At 47.9% G+C, this 22945-nt stretch overlaps 1 protein-coding gene across 1 annotated transcript; it reads left to right on the forward strand.

Annotated features, from left to right (window-relative positions):
* The first annotated feature begins 406 nt into the window (after nt 1-406).
* Nucleotides 407-19046, forward strand: LOC135827846 (uncharacterized). The gene is made up of 3 exons (XM_065340276.1): nt 407-2115; nt 12685-12858; nt 18083-19046. The coding sequence occupies exons 1-3, from the start codon at nt 637-639 to the stop codon at nt 18269-18271; spliced, it is 1842 nt and encodes a 613-aa protein (XP_065196348.1). The 5' UTR covers nt 407-636; the 3' UTR covers nt 18272-19046.
* Nucleotides 19047-22945: the final 3899 nt, after the last annotated feature.

Genomic DNA, 22945 nt, shown 5'->3' on the forward strand with positions numbered 1-22945 from the left:
TCTGTCAGTGTTTCTGTTAGTGTCCCATACTGATAGTCAGGCAACAGGCAGGAGATACACCGCACCCCCTCCCCCCCCCCCCCCCCCCCATACACACACACACACACACACACACACACACACACACACACACACACATAGCCTGTCATAGGCTACGGCCGTACCCATGGTACCAGACACATAATATTACAGTCACAGCTTCGTGAAATCCTGAAAATGCCCTCTGACTCTGGGTCTGTTGCAGTGTCGGGCACTTGATGTGAGTGATACTGACTGTGAACTGAACATCAGAAATTCAGATTCTCACCCTCGCGGCTAGACGCGTATCCAGGTATCTGCCTCCTACGCGTGCCAGTGTGATCAGTATTATGGTGTGTGACTGGGTATACTTTTAGATCTACACGAGTGCAGCCAGTTGGAAGTTCTGCGTTCGAAGTGAGGCAGATGAACTATGAAGCGTTGACCTCCACCCGGAAAATCACTAGTTCGCCTAAATAATTGTGATCATCACCAAAGTAACTTTAGGTGCGTTTCAAGTGGACCCGTCCTTTCCCTAGCCCTTTTCTGTTGCATTGTTCGGAGCGGGGCCGGTTTAGATGAAAGAAAGCAGCGGAGACTGAGTCTGTGGGCACGGTTATGGCGTGTGACATCTCCGCACAGACTTTCCTGACGTGTGCTCAGGAAGCAGTCGTGAGGTCGTCCACCCAGCTTCAAGAAAGCGATGGCAGTGGTGGCGGTGGCGTATTGCCAAGTTTGAGCGTCGGCGATGCGACGCGTGCCTTCCACGAGATGGGCCTGAACATTACCTTCGCCCAGGTGCTGGAAATGATGGCGTTCGCAATGACCTGCGATGGTCGTTATCTTTCCGGGGACCCTGTGCCAGCCGAGCCTTGCTTTCTCTTCGGCGAGTTCTGCTGGTACGCCGCACAGTTCTTGCACTGCTTTCAGAATCTGCAGTCCTCGCAGTCGGCTGGCGGTCTTTCGCCAACCAGCTCGCAGCAGCGCAACCTGCGTGCAACGCGCAAGGTGCAGCCAAGACTCGAGCATTACGGTCAGAAGAAAGCGAAACATCAGGTGTTCCTGGGTGGTGCGTGCAATCCAACTGTTTGGCGAGAGAAGACGGCAATTCCGTACCTGAAAGGTAACGGGATCACCTACTACAATCCGCAGAGGACCGAGTGGCATCCGGACCTGATAGCGGAGGAACGCACAGCCAAGAACGGCGCGGCAGTGAACCTGCTCGTGGTCGACGAAGACACGAGGGGAACGGCGTCCATTGTAGAGGCGGCGTACATGTGCGCAGGCAAGGAGGGCGTGGTGCCTGTGATCCGTATGACATACAAACAGTCACGGGAGATGTGCAACGACTCCATTGTGCTGAGCGACAAGGAGGTCGAGGAGCTGAACTACGCGCGAGCACTGCTCATCGACTACGCGGAGGCCAATGGAGTCCTGGTGTTCAACAACATCAGTCAGGCGCTTCAGTGCGTGCGCGATATTCTGGTGAGCGCGGACGGCATTGCGACGGAGAACGCTGCCTCTCTGGAGGAAAGTAGCATTCGCCTGGGATGGGAGATAGGCGCGGCGCACGAGGCGTTTGTCAGCGCCATGAAGGCGTGCGAGTCGGACGTCACCTGGACCGAGCATGACAACTCGCCCAAGTGCCGAGCCAAGCTGTCCGGCGAGCACGCACGCGAGGCCATCGTCAAGCTACTCGCGCTCGGCCAGAGCTCACTGACAGGTCACGGCAGCTGTAGAGACGTGTCGGTGCCCATAGCTAGCGTTGACTATAATCAGTTCCTCATGTACGCCACCCTCGCCTTCCTGCGCACCAAGGAGCGGAACGCGGCGGAGCAGGCGTACCGGGAGCAGGCCAGGCAATACGGCCCGGTTGCCGCTCTCAAGGCCGTCCTCTCGTTCGCCGGGCGCACGGCGATGCACGCGTACAGCATGCTGGGTGCCCTTCGACGCCGGCCCAACATCGAGGACCTGGCCAGGTGTCCGCCGCGCCGCCTCGTGCACCTGGGTGGCAGCTGCGGACGCACAACTTGGCGGGACGAGATTGCAATACCCTACCTGGAGGAGATGGACATTGAGTATGACAATCCGCAGACGGTAAGTCACTTCAAAGTAGTTGCTGTATAATACTGTCGGACGACGAAGAACTGGGGAGTCAGGCCGGTCTAGCCTAGCCCGTTCTTATTTTTAGTGAACACAGCGGTTTTCATCTCATTCGATGGTACAGTCCTACACGTACATTTAAGCAGAGTTATACGTCTGAGTGTGCATTCTAGGTTTCCGCTCTTATCTGCAAACAATCCAGCCTAGACCGATCTTAAACATGTGTGAAACTCTAGCCTGGCCGTTCTTCGGCGCCCGGCAGTACTGTAATTGTGCGGAACTTGTGTTTCCTTATCCGGTAGTAGTTTTGACAAGGATACAATAGAATTCTGAAAAGGCGCATCCTGAAGGGGAACAGGGAAAAGTAGAGTGAAACCTGTCTAAGACGACCGCTCAAGGCACCTTCAAAATGTGGTCTCGGTTACCAGGTGGTCTGCTTATCCAGGGTCATTTGGACTGGAAATAGCATCCTTGGGTTCTGGTTGCAGTGGTCTTCTTAGGCAGGTGATCGCCTTATCCGAGTGGTCGCCTTGCCAGGTGTTACTGTGTGTAGTATGCGAGTCAGGTCTTCTCCCAACATACTTCAATATGGAGGTAGACAACGATGACTCGCACAATGTCCATATAAAGCTTTTATACATCTTAGCAGAGGAAGTAAGTGGGTTGCACTGTAGCTTATTATTATGATCACTATGATGACAATGAATATCAAAATTTCACCCAAACGAAAGGAGGTGCGACCTATACTCCGATGATCAAAATAACGACGGTACACTAGGGTAGATGTCTGTATTTCATGGCAAAACAAGGGAGGGGGGGGGGGGTGAGGTGCAGCCTTTACTCCAGTACGGCTTATACTCCGGAAAATACGGTACATTACAAGTTCATTTGCATGTACGGCTGTGTGGCTGTTCTGAAACAGATAGTGGCTGTACTGCCGCAACTGCTGTGGCAATAAGGAAGCATTTTCAATTTGAAAAGCTAAAGAAAATTTACAAATAAGCGACGTGTACACTATAGTTTAATGATAGCAATGAATAATTATTAGTTCCGCGTTCATGCCACACAACAACGAAGTCTCAAAAGAGGTTTAACCGCAGTGGACTTGCTTGTCACTCTCATCAGTGGATTTTCATGACTGAAGAATAATAATGTACAGCAGAGCAATAAATGATACAATTGGAGTGATACAATAATTGTTATACAAAGTACTGAAACATGAGCAGGCACAAAGAGGTGAGATAATAATTATGAGCCATACACATTAACACAAAATGAACATTGTGTGAACTTACGAATATAACTTGGGTACTACGACATGCTTCTTTTGCCTGCACAAAACTGGCTTATACAGACGAATACAACACAGCTTCAGGCACCTGCAGTTGCTGAGCATATCGTGCGCGACTAAGTACAGTGAAACATAAATCATCATATACTTCTAAACACTTAGGGTGTGACAAAAAATGAACATACACAGCAGACTTCTTACTATCACCATCTTCATCCAGCTCCTCCGTCTCGATGTTTCCGTCATCGTCATCCCATCATCGCCGTCCGCATCACTTCCGTCAATCTCGTCATCCAATTCATCGTCGAATTCCCTGTCGATTCTATTCGTTACTTCCTCTTTGGATTGTTGTTCAGTTGACTCCGCCTTTTGACGCCTCCCTTGAACAATATGTTTGGGCTCCCCCTCAGGAACGGCAAAGGTCACTTTAGTTCCATCATTTCTAGTGTCATAGTAGTTGAAGGCGTAGTTAGCTGTTGAGTGTCTAGGTCTTTCGCACGCATGAGGGACAGTAGCGTCACTCTGTCTCCTTTCATCTACCTTGCAGTCTCCTCCGACCCGTATCGGGTCAGGTTGCAGTTTGCACCATGTCCAAGGACGTCCCATCAATTGACTCTGTTGTAGGAGATGCCAACAAGTCCACACTCAACGCAGAGGTGGGTGGTGGCTCCGGTGGAGGCAGTGGCACCACTGGCATCAGGGGTTCAATTCGTGTCACGCTCGGTATCCTTACTAAGTTAGGATGTGAGTTGTTCGCATGTGTGGTTCTCAAGGACTATGCTGGACGTTGGTCCACACTCAACGCAGAGGTGGGTGGTAGCTCCGGTGGAGGCAGTGGCACCACTGGCATCAGGGGTTCAATTCGTGTCACGCTCGGTATCCTTACTAAGTTAGGATGTGAGTTGTTCGCATGTGTGGTTCTCAAGGACTATGCTGGACGTTGGGCAGACAATGGAGATGAAAACACCACAACCGCATCCTCAGAAGGAGCTGGCAATGGAACCGACTGTCGCAATATGTGCGAATGTCGGACTGTCAATATTTGAATACATGTTACGAGTGCAATTTGAATTTACAGTATTTACAATTTGTCTTTACGTCGCACTCTTACCTAAGGTATATCCCAGGAGCGATAGGGTCCAGGTCCGCTGCCCATAGCTAAGTTCTAGGTATAGTAAGTATTTGTAGTAAGGTAGCTTGACACATGACTAGCTTCGCTCTATAATCTTGTTCTGAAATGAATTGCATGTGTGGAATTATTTGATCTCTTCGATCGAACTGTCGATTTATTTGAACTGCATTTTTCTGATTTATTTATTTCCTTTTTTTGCATGCACGCACTGGCAGCGCTCCATTGCAGCCGCGATACGCGATCGCGGGATCGCTACGCGCGTACGATGCACTTCCCAAACTGGCTGGCTTTTGCACGCAGCAAAATCATGATAATCTATTTTTGGTTTCACATTTTTTGCACACAGTACGCTGGCACGGCATGCGTACGCTGCCGTGCGAGCGAATCCTTTTTCGGAGCGCTCTGTTGTAGTGCTTCGTGTCCTTCTCTCGGTAGTTTTCTCTCTCCAAGCAGTGTTCTTTATGTGGTGAAAGAAGTGACAACGAACCAGGTCTCTCTCCCATCTTGAAGTTGTCGCGGCAGCTGCTGGCCAGCTGTCCGCGACAGTGTGTGCATGATTGTACAAGTATAAAGTGAAGTGTTTTACCACATAAAATTGGTACCGAAACCCGATCATAGATCCTGCAGCCTGTCATCATGACACCTGCTGTGGCATCGGTGAAGGCCCTCGGTAGGGCGCTTGCTGTGCACATCGATGCGTTCCAAGACGAAACACGGCAATGCGACGCTTGGCTGGCAAGTGCCAACGCTATCAATGACGACGGTAATGAAAGCGACAGTGAGTCGCACGCTAAAGCAGAGTCGACACCAACATACCGTAAGCTACGAGTATTCCTAACTGAATTTAAAGAATATGTGGACAAATTGAGTAGCCTTCTGGAACGGTATGGGATCGCGGTGTATGAATGGAATCCCGTCGATAAAGACGGCAAAAAAACAAAAAAAATGGCCTTAGAAGAACACGAAAATTGGTTAATGGACGAGTCAAGGTATTGCAAACGTTTGGCACAAATGAAGTCCATGATGGTGGACATGAAAGAACAGCAAATGGTAGAGGCTGGTCGACCGGCAGCAATCAAGCAAGAACCTGTGGAAGCGGCCCACAGTCTGCCGGTAGACACCCCAGCCATCGCAGAAATTACAAAACTGCTTGCCAGCCACACGGAAACGCAAAAATCAACGCAAGAATTGCTAAGTAAGTGTGTCAAGGGCGGTCAGTATGCCTCGGCCCTAAAAACCGTGGAGCTACCAAAATTACAACTGAAAAAATACGGGGGTGATCCGGTAAAATTCAAAGAATTCTGGGACACCTTCCGGTCCACCATTCATGAAAACAAGGTGTTGTCAAATGTTCAAAAGTTAACTTACCTGAAGGAAACGGTTAAAGACAAAGCCCTGAGTGCCATATCTGGGCTTGAGGTGAGCGATGCCAACTATGCAGTGGCACTTACAATTTTGGATGACCGTTTTGGCAATAAGCAATCACAAGTTGACGCGCATTATGTGGCATTAATTGACTTACCCGGTGCAACCCATCAAACACAATCTTTGCGCAAGTTGTATGACGGCATCGAATCACACATGCGTAGCCTGACGGCAATTGCTCAGGATGTAAACCAAGACATATTTGTGTCTCTAATCAAACGGAAACTGCCTGAGAGCACCATGCTGCAACTCGAACTCTCCAATACCAAAACGGGGGAATGGACAGTTGCAGAACTACGCAAGGCTCTAGGTCAATACATCCGGGCACGAGAAAGGGCGGAACCACAAACAACAAAACTCGATGCCAAATCAGAATCAGCAGAAAGTTTCAGACCGCCAGTCTCGCCATCCAGTGCATTCCGGGCATCTGGAGAAACACTACTTGCCCACGCAAAAGGAAACCCAAAATGTTGGTACTGTAAGGGTCCCCATTTCTCGGATACTTGCAAAAAGTTTAATGGTCTTCACGAAAGAAAAACGGAAATCGGTAGCAGATGTTTTATCTGCTTGCGGGATGGTCACAGTGCCCGCCAATGCAAAGACCCATGGGCTTGCTTCCATTGCAAGAGAAAAACACACCATCGCAGCATTTGTCCCACACTGTTTTCAAACACGACAGACAACCCATCAAGACAATCAGACAGAGCAAAGAGCCCAGGGCAAAACACAACGGCAGCACTTAGTGTTAATGCAGAGGAATTTATTCCTGCCAGCAGTGCTATGCTCTCCGCAGGAGAAAATGTAATAATGCAGTGTGGTACGACAGTGATTGCGAATCGCCATGGCAACGAATCACAGAATGCAAGATTAATGTTCGACACAGGGTGCAGTCGTTCTTTCATTACCAAGAAAATGGCAAAAGAACTCAATCTGAAATCCACGGGTCGGGAAACGTTGTCTCTGGCGGGGTTTGGTGACAGTAAGCGCAAATCGCAACAGCTCAATGTGGTTGAAATTCAAGTACAGTTTTTGGATGGGTCCTCACAAACCCTCACGGTCAATGTTGTGCAAACCATCTCCTGTCCGGTCAGAAAATACCCGATCGACCCTGAGAAATACCCAATGCTAAATCGTGTACATTTGGCGGACTCGCTCAGTCAGCATGCAGAAGATGTAACCATTGATTTACTGGTCGGCAATGACTACTACTTTGACGTAATGGGCAATGAGCACATTCGCCTCGACGACGGCTTAATGCTCCTAGACTCTAAAATTGGGTTTATCCCCTCGGGGAGAATCCTGATGGAAAGCCAAGATCATGAAGCGCCCGTAATGTTGGTTTCGGGCATACGGTTACCTGAAACGAGAATGCCAGAATTTACAATCGAAAATTTTTGGAAAACCGAATCAATTGGCATTGAAGATCCTCTGGAGGATAAATCTCAAGATGAGCAAGCAATGGAGATTTTCGACAACAGCGTCGACTTCAAAAATGGGCGGTATGAGGTCAAGTGGCCACGGAAGCCAGACGCTACGGAACCACCACGCAATTTCGCTCTGGCTTTCGGTCGCCTGCAGTCTCTCATGAAACGAATGGCAGGCAAGCCACAGGTCAAACTTAAATACGATGAAACAATCAGAAATCAGGAAAAGATGGGCATAATCGAACGGGTCCCCAATGCCGGTCCAGAAGGGACTACGCAACGGGCACATTACTTGCCACATCACTGTGTAGTCAAACCGGGTAAAACCACAACGAAAGTCCGCATCGTGTACGATGCCTCGGCCAAATCCAGCAAGGAGCAAAAAAGCCTCAATGAATGTCTGCTCAGAGGGCCGGTCCTTCTTCCAGACTTAGCTGGTTTGCTACTTCGATTCCGCATGCATGATATTGCCATTGTTAGCGATATCGAGAAAGCCTTTCTGCAAGTTGGCCTCGCAGAGGCAGACCGAGATACAACGCGGTTCCTGTGGTGGGATGACTTGAATGGGCCTTGCACCAAGGACAATCTTGTCACTTATCGGTTTTGCAGGATACCGTTCGGGGTAATCTCCAGCCCATTCCTGCTGAGTGCAACTATCAACACGCACTTAAAACGAACAGACAACGAAATTGCGAAGATGATTCTCGGTAACACGTACGTCGATAATGTTATTGTTGGAGCCAATACAGTAGATGAAGCCAAACGTATTTATGATGAAACAAAGCAAGTGTTTACTCAGGCGTCCATGAACCTCCGTGAATGGGCTTCGAACAATTCCGACTTCCTCTCTCACATTCCAGAATTTGACAAAGTTTCCGACACGGTTATGACCGTACTTGGTATGGAATGGTGTACACCCACCGATCAGATTTCGTTGGTCGGTCATGACGTTGAGCACGTGATCGTTCGGACCAAACGCCAAATGTTGCAGGTCATCTCAAAGTTCTTTGACCCAATGGGCCTGCTATCTCCCATACTGTTGCAACCGAAAATCCTGATTCAACACCTGTGGAAATTGAAATGCGACTGGGACGACATCCTCCCAACAGAAATTATAAATAAATGGAAAGAAGTCACAGGTGATCTAAAGCAGATCCACGAAATTCAAATTCCGAGACGGATGACAGTCGCACACTCAGGGGCAGTCACATACACACTTCACTGTTTTTGTGATGCCTCTCACACCGCATATGCAGCGTGTGTGTACCTTGCGGTTGTCAACAAGCAGTCAGGTTGTGACTCTTGTCATCTTGTGTTTAGTAAAACCCGCCTAGCCCCCATCAAGGAATTAACAATACCGAGACTAGAATTAATGGCGGCCTTGATCGGTATTCGGTCGTTACGATTTGTAGTCTCACAATTGAATTTCTCGGAACAACCCAGACTGGTGCTGTGGTCTGATTCGCAATGTGTGTTACATTGGATCAAGAAACCTGAAAAACACGGTACATTTGTGGACCGGCGCTTGAATGAAATCCGGTCTCTGTCGTCGGTTGAGTACCGGTATGTGGACACAGCTGAAAACCCCGCAGACACTCCTTCTCGCGGGGCCACTGTGGACACACTGAAAAATAACAAGAACTGGTGGCACGGGCCCCAGTGGATTAACAATGAGAAAGGTTGGCCATCGGTGTTGGTGATTCCTGCGAACACCGTGGAGTTGGAAAAGTCTGCCAACACCTTACTGGCGGCGGCGGAGGGTCCTACGGAGAACCCAATGATAATGAATTTAGAAAGGTATTCGTCTTGGGGAAAACTGATACGTGTCTCAGCATATGTTTTGAGAGCCATAGAATGTATGCGTGGTAATAAATGTAATGGGTTTCTCACATCAAAAGAAATCAAGAATGCTACAATGGTCTGGCTACGATATTTGCAACGTACGGAATTTCCAGACACGCTCAAGTTAATTCAGAAGGGAAAGCGAAATGATCTACCCAACAAACTCGGCCTGTTCATGGATGAAAACGAAATAATGCGGTGCAAAGGACGGCTGGAAAATGCAAATATACCGCTACGGTCTAAATTCCCAGTCCTAATACCCAAACACGGAATAATCACAACTTTGCTAATTGAAGAATGTCACAAACGGCTAATGCATGGCGGTGCGAGTCATACACTGATGTTACTTCGTACTGAATATTGGGTACCGCAAGGACGGTCAACGGTGCAGCGTATCCTTAAACAATGCAATGTATGTCGCAAGGCAGAGGGTGGCCCATTCAAAATGCCACGGCTGGCACCCCTACCACGCGATCGGTTAACTACATCATGTGCCTTTTCGTATACCGGCTTGGACTACTTTGGGCCAATGTACGTGAAACAATCAGGAGTAACTACTAAGGTATGGGTTTGCTTATTCACTTGCCTAACTACTAGAGCAGTACATTTGGAATTAGTCGATGACATGACTGCTGCTGCATTTATGCTTGCATTGAGAAGATTTGTTTCAAGACGAGGAACACCCAGTCGAATATTGTCGGATAATGCATTGCAGTTTAAAGTGGCTAAGGAAGCAATAGAACTATTGTGGGATACAATTTCGCAAGATGCAGATGTACATTCATACTTAAGTGCTACTGGATCTAGGTGGACATTCATTGTGGAGCTGTCCCCTTGGATGGGTGGCATCTACGAACGAATGGTGCAGGTCGTTAAGCGCGCCCTGCGTAAGTCAATTGGTCGAAAATGTTTGTCCACAACGGAATTAACCACTGTTCTTGCAGAAGCAGAAGCAATAGTCAATACGCGGCCACTATTGTATGTGGGAGACATGGTGGATGGTGACGATATCCTCACCCCATCTCATTTTGTAACGATGAACCCCAGGCTAGGCATGCCTGCAATTAGTGTAATGGACGATACTGACTATAATGAACAGCAAAGCTCGGCGCAGACTTTGGTGGAAACGTATCGCGTTGGTGCCACTATCCTTTCCAGCTTTTGGAAACTGTGGCAGACCGGCTATCTGAGTAGTTTGCGTGAACGTGGAAGTTACCGGCTGCCCGAGAAGCGAGGTGCCGTAGAGCGTGAGCCAAGTACAGGGGATATCGTACTAGTGAAAGAGGAAAGGATGCCACGCGGCACTTGGAAAATTGGGAAAATTAACAAAATACACCGGAGCAACGACAATAATGTAAGGTCAGCAACAGTTGAATTGCCAAGCGCCAAGACGCTAAGGCGACCACTCAATTTGCTGTACCCGATGGAACTGAATATTAATAATAATGGAAAAAACAATGAAAAAAACGATTCGGCAAACAACGGTTCGGCGGACGGCGGCACGGTAACAAACAACAACGGCGCTGCAGATAATGATCAGCAGCTAATCCAAAATGACGGCGGTACAGTGCACGGCGGCACAGAAGTGAAAGCAAGAGGCAAGCGGCAAGCGGCCAAGAAGAGTATGGAACAGTTAAGACAATTGATTGTGTCGGATTCAGTTTAGTTTAATTATTTGAGCATGCATGTTTGTCCTAGTACCTAGGCTTGCTGTTCTCGGCGGGAGTGTCGCAATATGTGCGAATGTCGGACTGTCAATATTTGAATACATGTTACGAGTGCAATTTGAATTTACAGTATTTACAATTTGTCTTTACGTCGCACTCTTACCTAAGGTATATCCCAGGAGCGATAGGGTCCAGGTCCGCTGCCCATAGCTAAGTTCTAGGTATAGTAAGTATTTGTAGTAAGGTAGCTTGACACATGACTAGCTTCGCTCTATAATCTTGTTCTGAAATGAATTGCATGTGTGGAATTATTTGATCTCTTCGATCGAACTGTCGATTTATTTGAACTGCATTTTTCTGATTTATTTATTTCCTTTTTTTGCATGCACGCACTGGCAGCGCTCCATTGCAGCCGCGATACGCGATCGCGGGATCGCTACGCGCGTACGATGCACTTCCCAAACTGGCTGGCTTTTGCACGCAGCAAAATCATGATAATCTATTTTTGGTTTCACATTTTTTGCACACAGTACGCTGGCACGGCATGCGTACGCTGCCGTGCGAGCGAATCCTTTTTCGGAGCGCTCTGTTGTAGTGCTTCGTGTCCTTCTCTCGGTAGTTTTCTCTCTCCAAGCAGTGTTCTTTATGTGGTGAAAGAAGTGACAACGAACCAGGTCTCTCTCCCATCTTGAAGTTGTCGCGGCAGCTGCTGGCCAGCTGTCCGCGACAGTGTGTGCATGATTGTACAAGTATAAAGTGAAGTGTTTTACCACACCGACCAAACGTGTGCCTGGGCTTTCTTCGAAGGCCTGCCACGTTTGGGACGCAGTTTCCGAGCCTCATCATTCAGCATGTAAAGCGGGATATGCTGCTTGTTACGTGCGTTTAGATGTTGAAGGGTCCTGCCAACGTACCGGCTACCACATTGCCGGCACTCAATTTGTTTTACTAACTTTGATAGAAGGTGGGTTGATAGGACATCCTTCCTCACCATGAACGCACGCCTCATTGTGGAAACTGAGACGATGTTGACGGCACAATAGGTTTGACGAACTACGTTTCTAAGCGTACGGTACAAAGATGATGAAATATTGCCTTTCCAAGGGAGAGAAAGGTATACCGGGCATTTCATTGGGCCTATGATGACATCTTTACGCATGGCTTCTTCTTGCATGAGTTGATGTAACAACTCATCCGGGTATGTGTGTGTGTGTGTGTGTGTGTGTGTGTGTGTGTGTGTGTGTGTTGTGTGTGTGTGTGTGTGTGTGTGTGTGTGTGTGTGTGTGTGTGTGTGTGTGTGTGTGTGTGTGTATCCCATATGGTGCAGTGGTATGTGCAACGATTTCCAATCGATAGGTTGCGGGTTCGATTCCCGACGATTATGGTCACACACGTCTTTCTTCTCTTTCTCAGACTCTTCCTGACTTTTCTTTCATTCTCCTGGGTGGTTACCAACAGCCAGTGCAAGCCAGAGTATGTGGTGTGATGTGTGTGCGGGAAAAAATAATAATAAAAAAGACCAAAAAGTAGGGATTCACTGGCCAGAAAAAGCCACTTCATAGCTGTTTGGTGTAGACCAGGCTGAATAGTGGCGGTCAATTCTTCAGCCTTGCAAGCTGTTGAATGGTGCAATCCCAGCACAAGCTGCTATGGCTTCTGCTGTAGCATCGCTATCATCGCCTCCGGCGATGGGCGTCCAATGGTCCAATGGTGTGAGTGTGTGTGCGTGCATGCGCGTGCACATTTGTGTGTGTGTGTGTGTGTGGCTGTTGCTGGTTTCAGGGCACGTGGACCTGGCGTTTTAATCGCATTCCGGAGGAAGTGCAGAGACTGCGTAGCTGCTCAGTGCTGTTGTTCGTCATCACGTCAGAGACACGCAGCGCTGCATCAATGGTGGACGCGGCTACACACATAGGCTTGCAGCTACCACACCAGAGCATCATCATGTTTATCGAGGTATGACTAGTGCTTGTCTTGGTATAGGTTATCGTTGAGCTCTCAGAGCTCTCGGCGAAAGGCTTTTGCTGAGAGCGCAATGGCTCAACAATTGGCTATTAATTAATTCCTTTACTTTCTCCCCTTTGTGCCAGGGATCTGTGTAAGCCTTTCTCATTGTCTGTAAACTCCGATGCAGCCACTCACACATGACTAACTCTTCACTACTCCAACTACCAAAATGGTCTCTTCACTGAGAATGTCATTACATTTCACCAAATGCTCAGGCCTGGGCCATCATATTTTTACCCCTATAATGGGACAGGCCCTGCCCCAAAATTTGGTGGAATGCTATTTGCAGTGAAGAGACTGGTTTTGGAATCGGAAAACTGAAGAGTTAACAACGGTATCAGTGTAGGTACTACATCCGGCAAGCGAAACTTGCCGCATTTTATTTTATTCCCGTAGCTATGCAGAAGATGTTACTTCAGTAACGTCTGGCGCTAGCCAGGGTCCACACAGCTTTAATTTGGTGTTTGTGTCACGCCTGGCGCTATCCCGTATCTGTCCCGTACCGTACCGTACCAACAAACACAGCTGGCCACATACTGCTGGCCGCAATATTCAAATAGTGCTTTCAAACGCAAGATCATAACGTGAAGCAACTTGGAAGAATGAGTATGAATGTGAAGTGTATCGGGGGATGCATGCAGGGCGATAGTGCGGGTTCGAATCCCAGGTCATGTCTAAAAAAAAAGGAAATATTTACTTCCTCCGCGTCATCGAAATTGTCGCAGTTTGACTTTTGATATAAAACGGGTTTTTTACTCACCAGCACTCGTACCAGAGGCAAGGAATCGGACATAGGCGACGGTCATCAGTATAGGGTGACGGCAAAGTTCTATTTTCTGTTATTGGAAGCTGGAATTTTTGAACTAGACGCAATTTCTTCGCTGATGTCGCTGCGATGGTAATTTCGACTCGCTGAGATCAGTCAGGCGTTGCAGCCTGCACATATCTCGTGCTTATGGCCATTCACTCAAGCCTCATCACTGTTTTACCTTAGCTGGGGTGAGAATGACTTCGTGGAACAAGTGGCAGCGCTTGGAGAAACATCGAGGGGTCAGCAAACTAAATGCCTTCACCAGCGATAAAATTTGTCGCTCTGGCCGAGACACTCAGTACATGATTGTACCTGCAAGAGCCGTGTAGACTCTACACGTAGTGCTAGTGTCTGTACTAGTGATGCACACGCAGGTGCCGTACCATGATACCAGTGAATCAGGGCCGGGCCGGCAGTGATGCTGAAAAAGAGGGCGCGCTGGACGTGATAGTACACTTACCTGCATGAGCTGTGCATGTGACCACACAGCTAAAATAAATGGGCATGCCGCGGCTAAAAAAAGTTCATTTCAAGATCGAGGTGATTCCGCCGACGGTAATCAACCGACCTCGCAACGATCGTGTATTCTTACTAGGCTTCGTTGGTGGTGAAGTAGAAATCATCCAGAGCTAGCAGACGACAAGCATAGCAGCTCTTGTCCTGTGGAGAAAGTCAAAGCGTTTGAATTGAGGCGCGATCAACTTTCAACCTTCCTTGAAATTTTTCGGAACGATATTTTTGCGTCCATTGACATCAGCGACGACGAGGACTTCATCTCTGCATGAAAACTCTCAGTCCAACTGTCCTGGAACGTCACTCTAGTCTTCAGACTATCATACTGTGTAATAAGTTTTGAATAGCTTAGCTTATGGAGTTGTCAGTAACAAGTGACAGGTCACTAGTCAAACTGCGACAATTTCGATGACGCGGAGGAAGTATATGAATTTATAACATCCGTATGCTTTTTTTGTCAGGGTCATCAAGGCAAAAAGGCATAGCGTAGGGCCCTGAGCTTCCAAGTTCTCTCGTTTCAATCACTCGACATAACTCACACTTGAAGATCGAAAAATAAGGATTGATTCACTGGAATGTAACTTGTTATAGCTCAACAAGGATATTAAAATTTAGAGACATAACTTCATAAGTCAGTCTGAATCACTCCCGTCTGATTTGGAGGTCGCAGCTTCTGGCGGAGAGGAATTGTCACTGACGTCGGACGAAAGTGCACCTAGATCGCATTCAGCTTTAGCAAGCGCAGCCTCTGCTATGACTATTCAGCGACTCTCAATGTCACTCCGATGTGCCGTCCGCGAGCCACGACGTTGAAGGTAGTCATTTCCACCACCACTCTCCAGAATGCCGTGGTACAAAATGTGCCAACACCGCCACACGGACTCCATCTTTTCGGCAGGGTATTCTCACCAACAGTCCAAAATTGCCGCCAGCAATTCCTGGCAATTTTCCTTCGCTACGAGACATACATCGCTCTGGAGGCTATTGAAAAACGCCAGGTCGTTTACATTGATGTCTGAACCCTGTGCTGGCTGAGTGACCACGCAGAGAGAGAGAGAGAGAGAGAGAGAGAGAGAGAGAGAGAGAGAGAGAGAGAGAGAGAGAGAGAGAGAGAGAGAGAGAGAGAGAGAGAGAGAGAGAGAGAGAGAGAGAGAGAGAGAGAGAGAGAGAGAGAGAGAGAGAGAGAGAGAGAGAGAGAGAGAGAGAGAGAGAGAGAGAGAGAGAGAGAGAGAGAGAGAGAGAGAGAGAGAGAGAGAGAGAGAGAGAGGACCCCTTCGTTTTGCTTTGACAGGCGAAAGCACCGTAATTCTCCTTCGCAGTATAGGGACGTGCACCGTCGTTCTGGTGCAGGAGAGACTGGCCTGCCTCAGCACACGGTGTCCGTCTGGTACGTGAGAATTGCCATGTGCCACTCACCAGTTCGCCGCTTGGCTGCCTGCACCTGGATCCATCGAGGTAGTACGTCACAGCCTTGTGCAAGTTGTGGTGCCACCACATCTCTTTCACGCATGGCCTCAAATACACCAACCTTGGCGATGATTTTCTTGTGATAGGCGCTGGGATCAGCTGTGGCACCTTCAAGAGTTGTCGTTTGTCCGGCTACCACTCCAGTTCTCCTGTCACTGCGCTTAGCTAACCTCTCAACAGTGAAGCTCCACATGCTGTTGAGCCCGTCGAATCCGTATTCAGGTCGTGGACGGGTGCAGACCGAGAGTACCGAAACCTTCGGCATTCTACTCTTGTGATACATTTTGGGACTGCGAGGAAATCGGTACTGACCCTGTTGATCAGGAAACAAGCAACATATCTGACTGTCCTTCATGATATAAAACCATTTCTCGTCCCCGTGTGCTGAGTTCCAGAAATCAGGTAAGCGCTGAGTGGAACGGTCCACCTGGTTGAGAACAAAGTTCAAGTGATCCTTCTTGTGGGTGCGAGTCCGTTTTGACATGAAGTGCCGCCGCTTCCGTACCATTTGCAGAGCTTTCTTCCATGCCTGGACCATCTCCCGTGACACATCAATCCCGTCCCCTTTCACTTTACCAGCCAATGGTTTGCAGGACAACTGGTCCCAGAATTTGTTGTTGACTGTAATGAGTCGGGTCGCCGCTTGTTCATCAAATTTTAAATATCAACCTCCACATTCCTTCCTGTTCCGTAACCAAGTGATCTGTTCAATAGATCGCCCATCGCTTGTTTTGTTCTCGAAACCACTTTAGCTGTCTGACTATGGTCCTTCGCTTGATGTTCTGGCTAGGGAAGTCATGACGAAGCTGGTCCAAAGACTTCTTTGTGAGGCGGCCACCTTTGGTGAGAGCGTCGGCGCGAAGTGTGATGTTTTTCGAGCGGGCGTTTTGATGTCTTGGAGCGCTCTTCGAGCCTTTCTAGGTGTCTCAAGAGAGGCGGTGCCTGCTCCAAAACAGTTGCGGCTACTTCACGAACACGTCTCCTCATTGTCTACAAAAAATATACCTAGCGAAGGGCGAAGGATTAAGTTCAATATAGCGGTTGAAATGTTGACCGGTTCAACGGTGCGTTATTTTCGAGAAAAACGTGCCAAGTTTTGCTTGTCGGAGGAAGTATAAGTAATACACCCAGGCACAGCAGTGTCAATGCTGGTAATGACCCAGCAAAAAGCATGCCACAAAGGGCACTAAATGATGCCGTGAACAAAACAACTCCAAACCCAAGAGAAAGTTCCAACAATGTACTGTTAGATATCTCCTTCCGTACATTCTACAGCCTTTCCAGCTGGCCTGTAATGTTGTATGCAACCCGTACATACTCACCTTTTGTCCCGTTGGCCTGGGTAGCTACTTGCGTGCCCATATTTGCCATAGCTACCCAGGCCCTTTATCTTGCACTTTTTCTCTCTCTCTCTCCTTCTCTCTCTCTTTCATAATGTAGTCGTTTAGTTCGTCTTTTTCTCCATCTCTCCGTCTATACTAAATGTCTTCCCACTGCTAGTAGCTATCACAAGTAGTTCCGTTGTCTCCGGGAGTTTGACTACTTTCTCAACAGCACTGTGAATGAACAAAATTTCATAGTGGGCTTATATCTATTTTCGGCGATTTTGGCCTGAACCTTGGAGACCTACAAAATGTTGCGGCTGGTGGCTGAGCGGAGAGTGCAAAGTCCATTAAAAATGGGCACTAGCATCATCATACAGGCGGCGGTAAACAAAAACAAACAATTTTTAAAAGGTTAAAGTGAAGTTCCAGAGGTACAACCACACTCCACGTCGCTCCAACTGCCTCCCAGTGTTAGACAAGCTCCAGATATGCCCAAATTCCGTACCCTCGTCAGACAGCACTTCAGTATCTCCCAGTGAACAAAGTCACAGTCCCCACTTCCGCTGCATAGCTCGCTGAGCATCCCATTGCTTTGTAAGTTGCTAATCCCTTCCCACTTTGTGTACGTGCTCTTCATTTTCTTTTTTCTCTTCTTCTGTGGTTGGTCTCACCCTCTCCTCAATTTAATTGGCTGTCTTGACATGCCACGAGGTGCAGAAATAAATAAATAAATAATAAAATAAAATAATACAACACTAGATATCATCAAACAGTCGTTGGAACATGTGTACGGGAACAAGCCAAAAACTCTGCGGACGGCCAGCGTGCTGGCCCACAGAAGTCTCTGGTGTAGCGTGGTGCACAAACAACGAACACATGCTGCGCTGGCATTGTCAAGGTATATGAATATACACAGCTTCCAACACCTACACTTGCTTACACGTCGTTAAATCAGCAAATAGCAAATCAGCACATAGATTGAATAAATGAGAATTGAGCCGGCTCGATTTCATCCTAACTCTCAACTGCATGCTCTGACATGTACCCGTGGTTGTAGGATATTCCTTGCGATGGCGTTGTGGACGGCGAGACGCTGACGGCAACGGCCGTCAAAGATTACAACCGCGGCCGGGCGTATCTACGCGACGTCTGCAAGGAGAAAAACGTCCCGCAGTACAAGAGCATCATGACGGCCGTCAAGTCCTGCGTTCAGCTAATCAAGACCGGCTACTACATACGCGCGTAGCAGCGTGGCATAACGATGTGGCAGCTGTACGGGCGGCGAGAGTGCCCGCGACATGGCAGCGTGGAGTGCAAAGCCACGGTGGTGCGTGTCTGACCGGCCTCCAGGTGATGCGCAGTGTGGCATTGAGTGCAGTATGGCATGTGATCAGGTTAGTGTGTCCAGACGAACACCATGTTGCTCTGCAGGTTTTGGGACATTTCTTCTTAGTAGTTTTACCTTCTCCGGAAAGCAAAAAAAACATCGTAACCTTTTTATTCACATTCTGCATGCGACGGCTTCCCGCGCTCGCTTCAATAGCTCTTTGAACCTTGCGTCCGTTTCAGGTTGCGAATGATCTTTTGTGCTCGTACTGCATAGTCGAAGGAGTGCCTGGTGCTAGCTCTGTGACTTGCGTTAATATCACCACTTCACTGTTCTCACTAGTATTCAAAGAAATTGTACTCCGGCCTTAAATGTTCTTCTTGTGTCATCACCTACAAGTACAGATAGGAGTGTTGTGCTAACGTTACTTCTTCCTTTCCTTCTTCTTTTCTTCTTTTTACGTATAAAACAATAGTCCCAAGATTTCTGCACTAGAACATTGCACTGAACCTTAACTTCAATTGTCCTTTGCTTACTGTTGGCCCTATGAGTGAACGAGAAAGGAAAATTCAATGACGTGAACCCTAACATGTCTTGGTCTGCATCTCCTTCGGCTTACATGTCTTGGTCTGCATCTCCTTCGGCTTGTTGTACAAATCACATTCCCTACTTGAAGCCAGAAATTCAAAACATCAAATTGACATGGACAGATTGGAAAAGATTCCTCCCAAATTGAGGTCATTTTGTTGAACAACCGTCGACTGTGGCATAATGCTTTCCATAACCAAATCAACGTTCTTTAACAAAGATATGTGTATATTATGCATGTGTGAGCCACGGCCTGCACCGGATATCTCTTCAGGAAAAAAACCTGTGACCTGCATGTCCCGTAATCTCGCGCATTTAAGGACATGTTCTTATTTTTGAATATAAGAGCACTCTCGCTTATAAGAACATGCAGTTGTAAGTGAATGAAATCACAATTCACACGAGGTTCATCATGGTTCCATTGTACTGGCATTAACCATTTAAAAAGTATGCGTACTTGCACATGTACGTGTCGATGCGATGTTTGTCTCTCGCACATAAGACCATGGTTTTATGATCAAACGAAAATGGACTCGTGGAACGGGACTGAAAACAGCGACTTTTCGATTGTAAGACCATGGTTTTTATATGCGCGAGATTACGGTACATTGTACTGTTGCCCCCAACGCCAGATTACTTTCTGCCAACCTGACTTGACCTGGTCCTAAGACTATATTTTAAAGGCAATTCACTAAATTCATGTTTGGACTGTATATCTTACACTGACGTCACAGGGCCGAGGAAATGACAAATACAATGTTTCTGTCGCTTTGACATACATTTTTATGCTGACATCCAGAACATCATAAACAGGGGGAACAGAAGTGCCGGTAAATAATCATAGATGTTGAGCGGTCGCAGCTTGGATGACGAATACACCAAAGCTTAGAGGTAGAGCTTCGCTGTCCATCAGCAAGGGTCCCCCTGGTTTCGAGTCCTGGAGGTGGCGGTCAATATTTTTGTTAGACTTCTCCCGTTTTCAACTTTCCCTCAAACGGATAAAATAATTATTATCGTGATAAAATTTTCTTGGCGTGGAGCTGTGTTCCCTCCTCTCCCGCCCACTCGCCCAAATTTGTTTTGTACGTAAATTTCATACTTGCCTTGCATGCTGTGATTATGCACGGTTGTTGGCCTGACCGGCTGGCACAAGCGAAACTTCCTCAGCTGGTTAAGTTTCTTTTAAAACACATCGTAGTGCTGGGGGTAATGCAGGTCGTGCGAACTTTACTTTATTTGTCTGCTCTCATACGAAGCGGATTTCGTCCAGCCGACAAGGGTGTGTGTCGACATGTTTCTGTGCACACGATCATTTTCTGTTGCAGGGTCTCTAGTCTTAGTGATGTTGGAGCCTACTGCGTACTCCCCCCTCCCTCCTCCTCCCCCCCCCCCCCCCCCCCACACCTTACCACTACCCCCTCCCCCCCCCCCCCATTAAAACATATGAGCGATTACACATGCAGTACTTCAGTATTGGTCCACACAATATACTAAGAAACAACACACGCAAGTGCAGCATATGCCCAAGGGATATACCCCCACCCCCCCCCCCACCTCTTGAAATATTTCCCCTTTATAGGTGCATTAATAAAATTTCGGTGTCAGGGACCTGCCAGGTTTTAGGTGTAATATAGAATTAGGTGACCAGCATTTCCCGTCAGGTTTCTCTACCGAACTCACCGAAATTAAAGTTTAATACACCGAAAATAACGTGTTTTACCGTACTACATGGGTAGATACTGAGGAAAACACGTACCCGTCGTGAATCAGGTGCAGCAGAGCGTTGCATGTATCGCATACTGTAGTGTCTTGTATTAAAGCCTGTCTCATACATGTACATGTAAAAGCCCGTTTTGAATACCAGCCTGATTTTCAAGACACATCGTCGGCACATAAGCCTGGTTTTAGTGTTGACACACATAGAGGAACCTAGTTTGAATAGAAGCCTGATGTGAATACGGTAGATGCCTAGCGCTGACATCGGCTTCTGCAGGACTACGCCTGGCTTTAATACGCGACATGACGGTATTTATGCTGCAGCACGATTGGCCGCAGAAAGCACTGCCCACACGTGCTCGCTCACTAGCTGACCAGACGGAAACGAAACAGGGACTCCCAACTCCAGACTTTGATCAAAAAGTCAGTACGTACTTATTACCGCGCTTGGAGCACTATTGGAATGCAAGCAGAATCGAGTGGGGCTAGTGTTGTGTATGGTGTAATGAATTGCAAGTATGTGCATTGGTGACGAGATCAGTATGTCCACATGTCCATTAAGAATAACAATAAGAAAATCTGCTTAGCAGCCTGGTTCAACAACAACAACAACAAAAACACCTAAAAATTGTAAGGAAATATGCGAAATGATCAACTCCATTTCAAGACCTTGCTCTTGGCTGAGCTGCTTGAAGTGGGTTTCATTTCCATGCCTTCCTGCTTCTTCAGGCCCGCCACCTTCTTTCTCTTCGAGTGGCTGACAAGACCAACTACAAGGAGGAGGAAGGCAGCGCCACCCGCAGCACCAGCAATGATCATGGTTGTTGAATTATTGCTCGTGCCACTTGAGTCAGCTGCAAGGAAAGCACGATGGTAGGAAAGGAATGTGCAGATATGATGATGCTGCTACCGCTGTGTGTGTGTGTGTGTGTGTGTGTATTCGTGTGTGTGCGGGTGTGTGTGTGTGTGTGTGTGTGTGTGTGTCTATTCGTGTGTGTATGTGTGTGTGTGTGTGTGTGTGTGTGTGTGTGTGTGTGTGTGTGTGTGTGTGTGTGTGTGTGTGTGTGTGTGTGTGTGTGTGTGTGTGTGTGTGTGTGTGTGTGTGTGTGTCTATTCGTGTATGTGTGAGTGTGTGCACATGTTGCAGATTTGTGTATGAACGGTACAATGTGTTTACTGCCATACCCTTGCTCTTTCTCCAGCACCCACACAAGTCACTAAGAACAACACACTGGCCGCAGAGTGCTCTGAAGCGTCCTGGGACTGCCAGAATTCACTGCAAAGGTTGTGGTGTTGGGAGTTTGTATGGTGCCCTGTGAATGCCATGAGGTGCACAGAAGGTGTGCAAGAAGTTGAATGCGAATGACACGATAATAATGACACGGTCCACAGTTTCCGCAAAGTCGGTTTGAATCACCAGCTAGAGCATGTGCGTGGACGTGCATGTAGCGCCGTGTGCTTCCAGTGATGGCACTTGCACTGAGCGAAAATCAACTCGGAACGAAATCACCTGTTAACTTGGTCGAACCCGATTTGGGCCGGGTTCGCCACGAAAACAAAACTCTTTATTTGCGAATAACAGGTTTTGGACCATCACTAATCTATGCTACGGGCAAAATTGGCAAACTCGGATGAAATTCTAACTTTTTCACTGGTTTGAAGGAAAGACACAAACGGGAAAAGGGTGAAGACAAATTTGACTGTCACCACCAGGATTCGAACCAGGGGCCTTCGCTTGAGGCCAGCGATGCTCTAACCATGCACTGAGCTAAGGTTTAGGGCCGGGTTCCACTGCGGCTCTGCTGCTCCGCTGCCCGTCATCCGTGGCTTGAAATGTCATCATTACCATAGTGACCGCGGCTCGAGCTGGAGCAGTGAGGCCGCGGCTCACCGCGAACTTTTGCTACGATTCTTGATCAAAAACTGCGAGCCGCGGTCGCGGCTCGACCTGTTTCCCGTACTTTTCATTGTTTTGTATGCGAGAATTTTAAAATTCAAATTTTATTTCGTTGTGTAGGGCAGAAGACGAGGATTTTTTGATTTCGCACGCGTGCGCAGGCAGGTAGAACGTCATCAAAAAAGCGTGCAGCACGATCGCGGTACCGCAAATGGCGAGTGTCAGTGGAACCGCGCTGCTCCGCTGCATGCAGCCAAGTGCCGCGGAGCAACGGGACCGCAGTGGAACCCTGCCCTTAGCCATCATCCCAGCAGAGAGCGTTCAAAGGCTGATATGGACTCTCCAGGTCAACGTACATGTATTGTAGATCGCAATCCGTCTAATGCAGGGCA

This window comes from Sycon ciliatum, chromosome 12 (genome assembly GCF_964019385.1).
Source record: "Sycon ciliatum chromosome 12, ocSycCili1.1, whole genome shotgun sequence".
Taxonomy (NCBI): domain Eukaryota; kingdom Metazoa; phylum Porifera; class Calcarea; order Leucosolenida; family Sycettidae; genus Sycon; species Sycon ciliatum.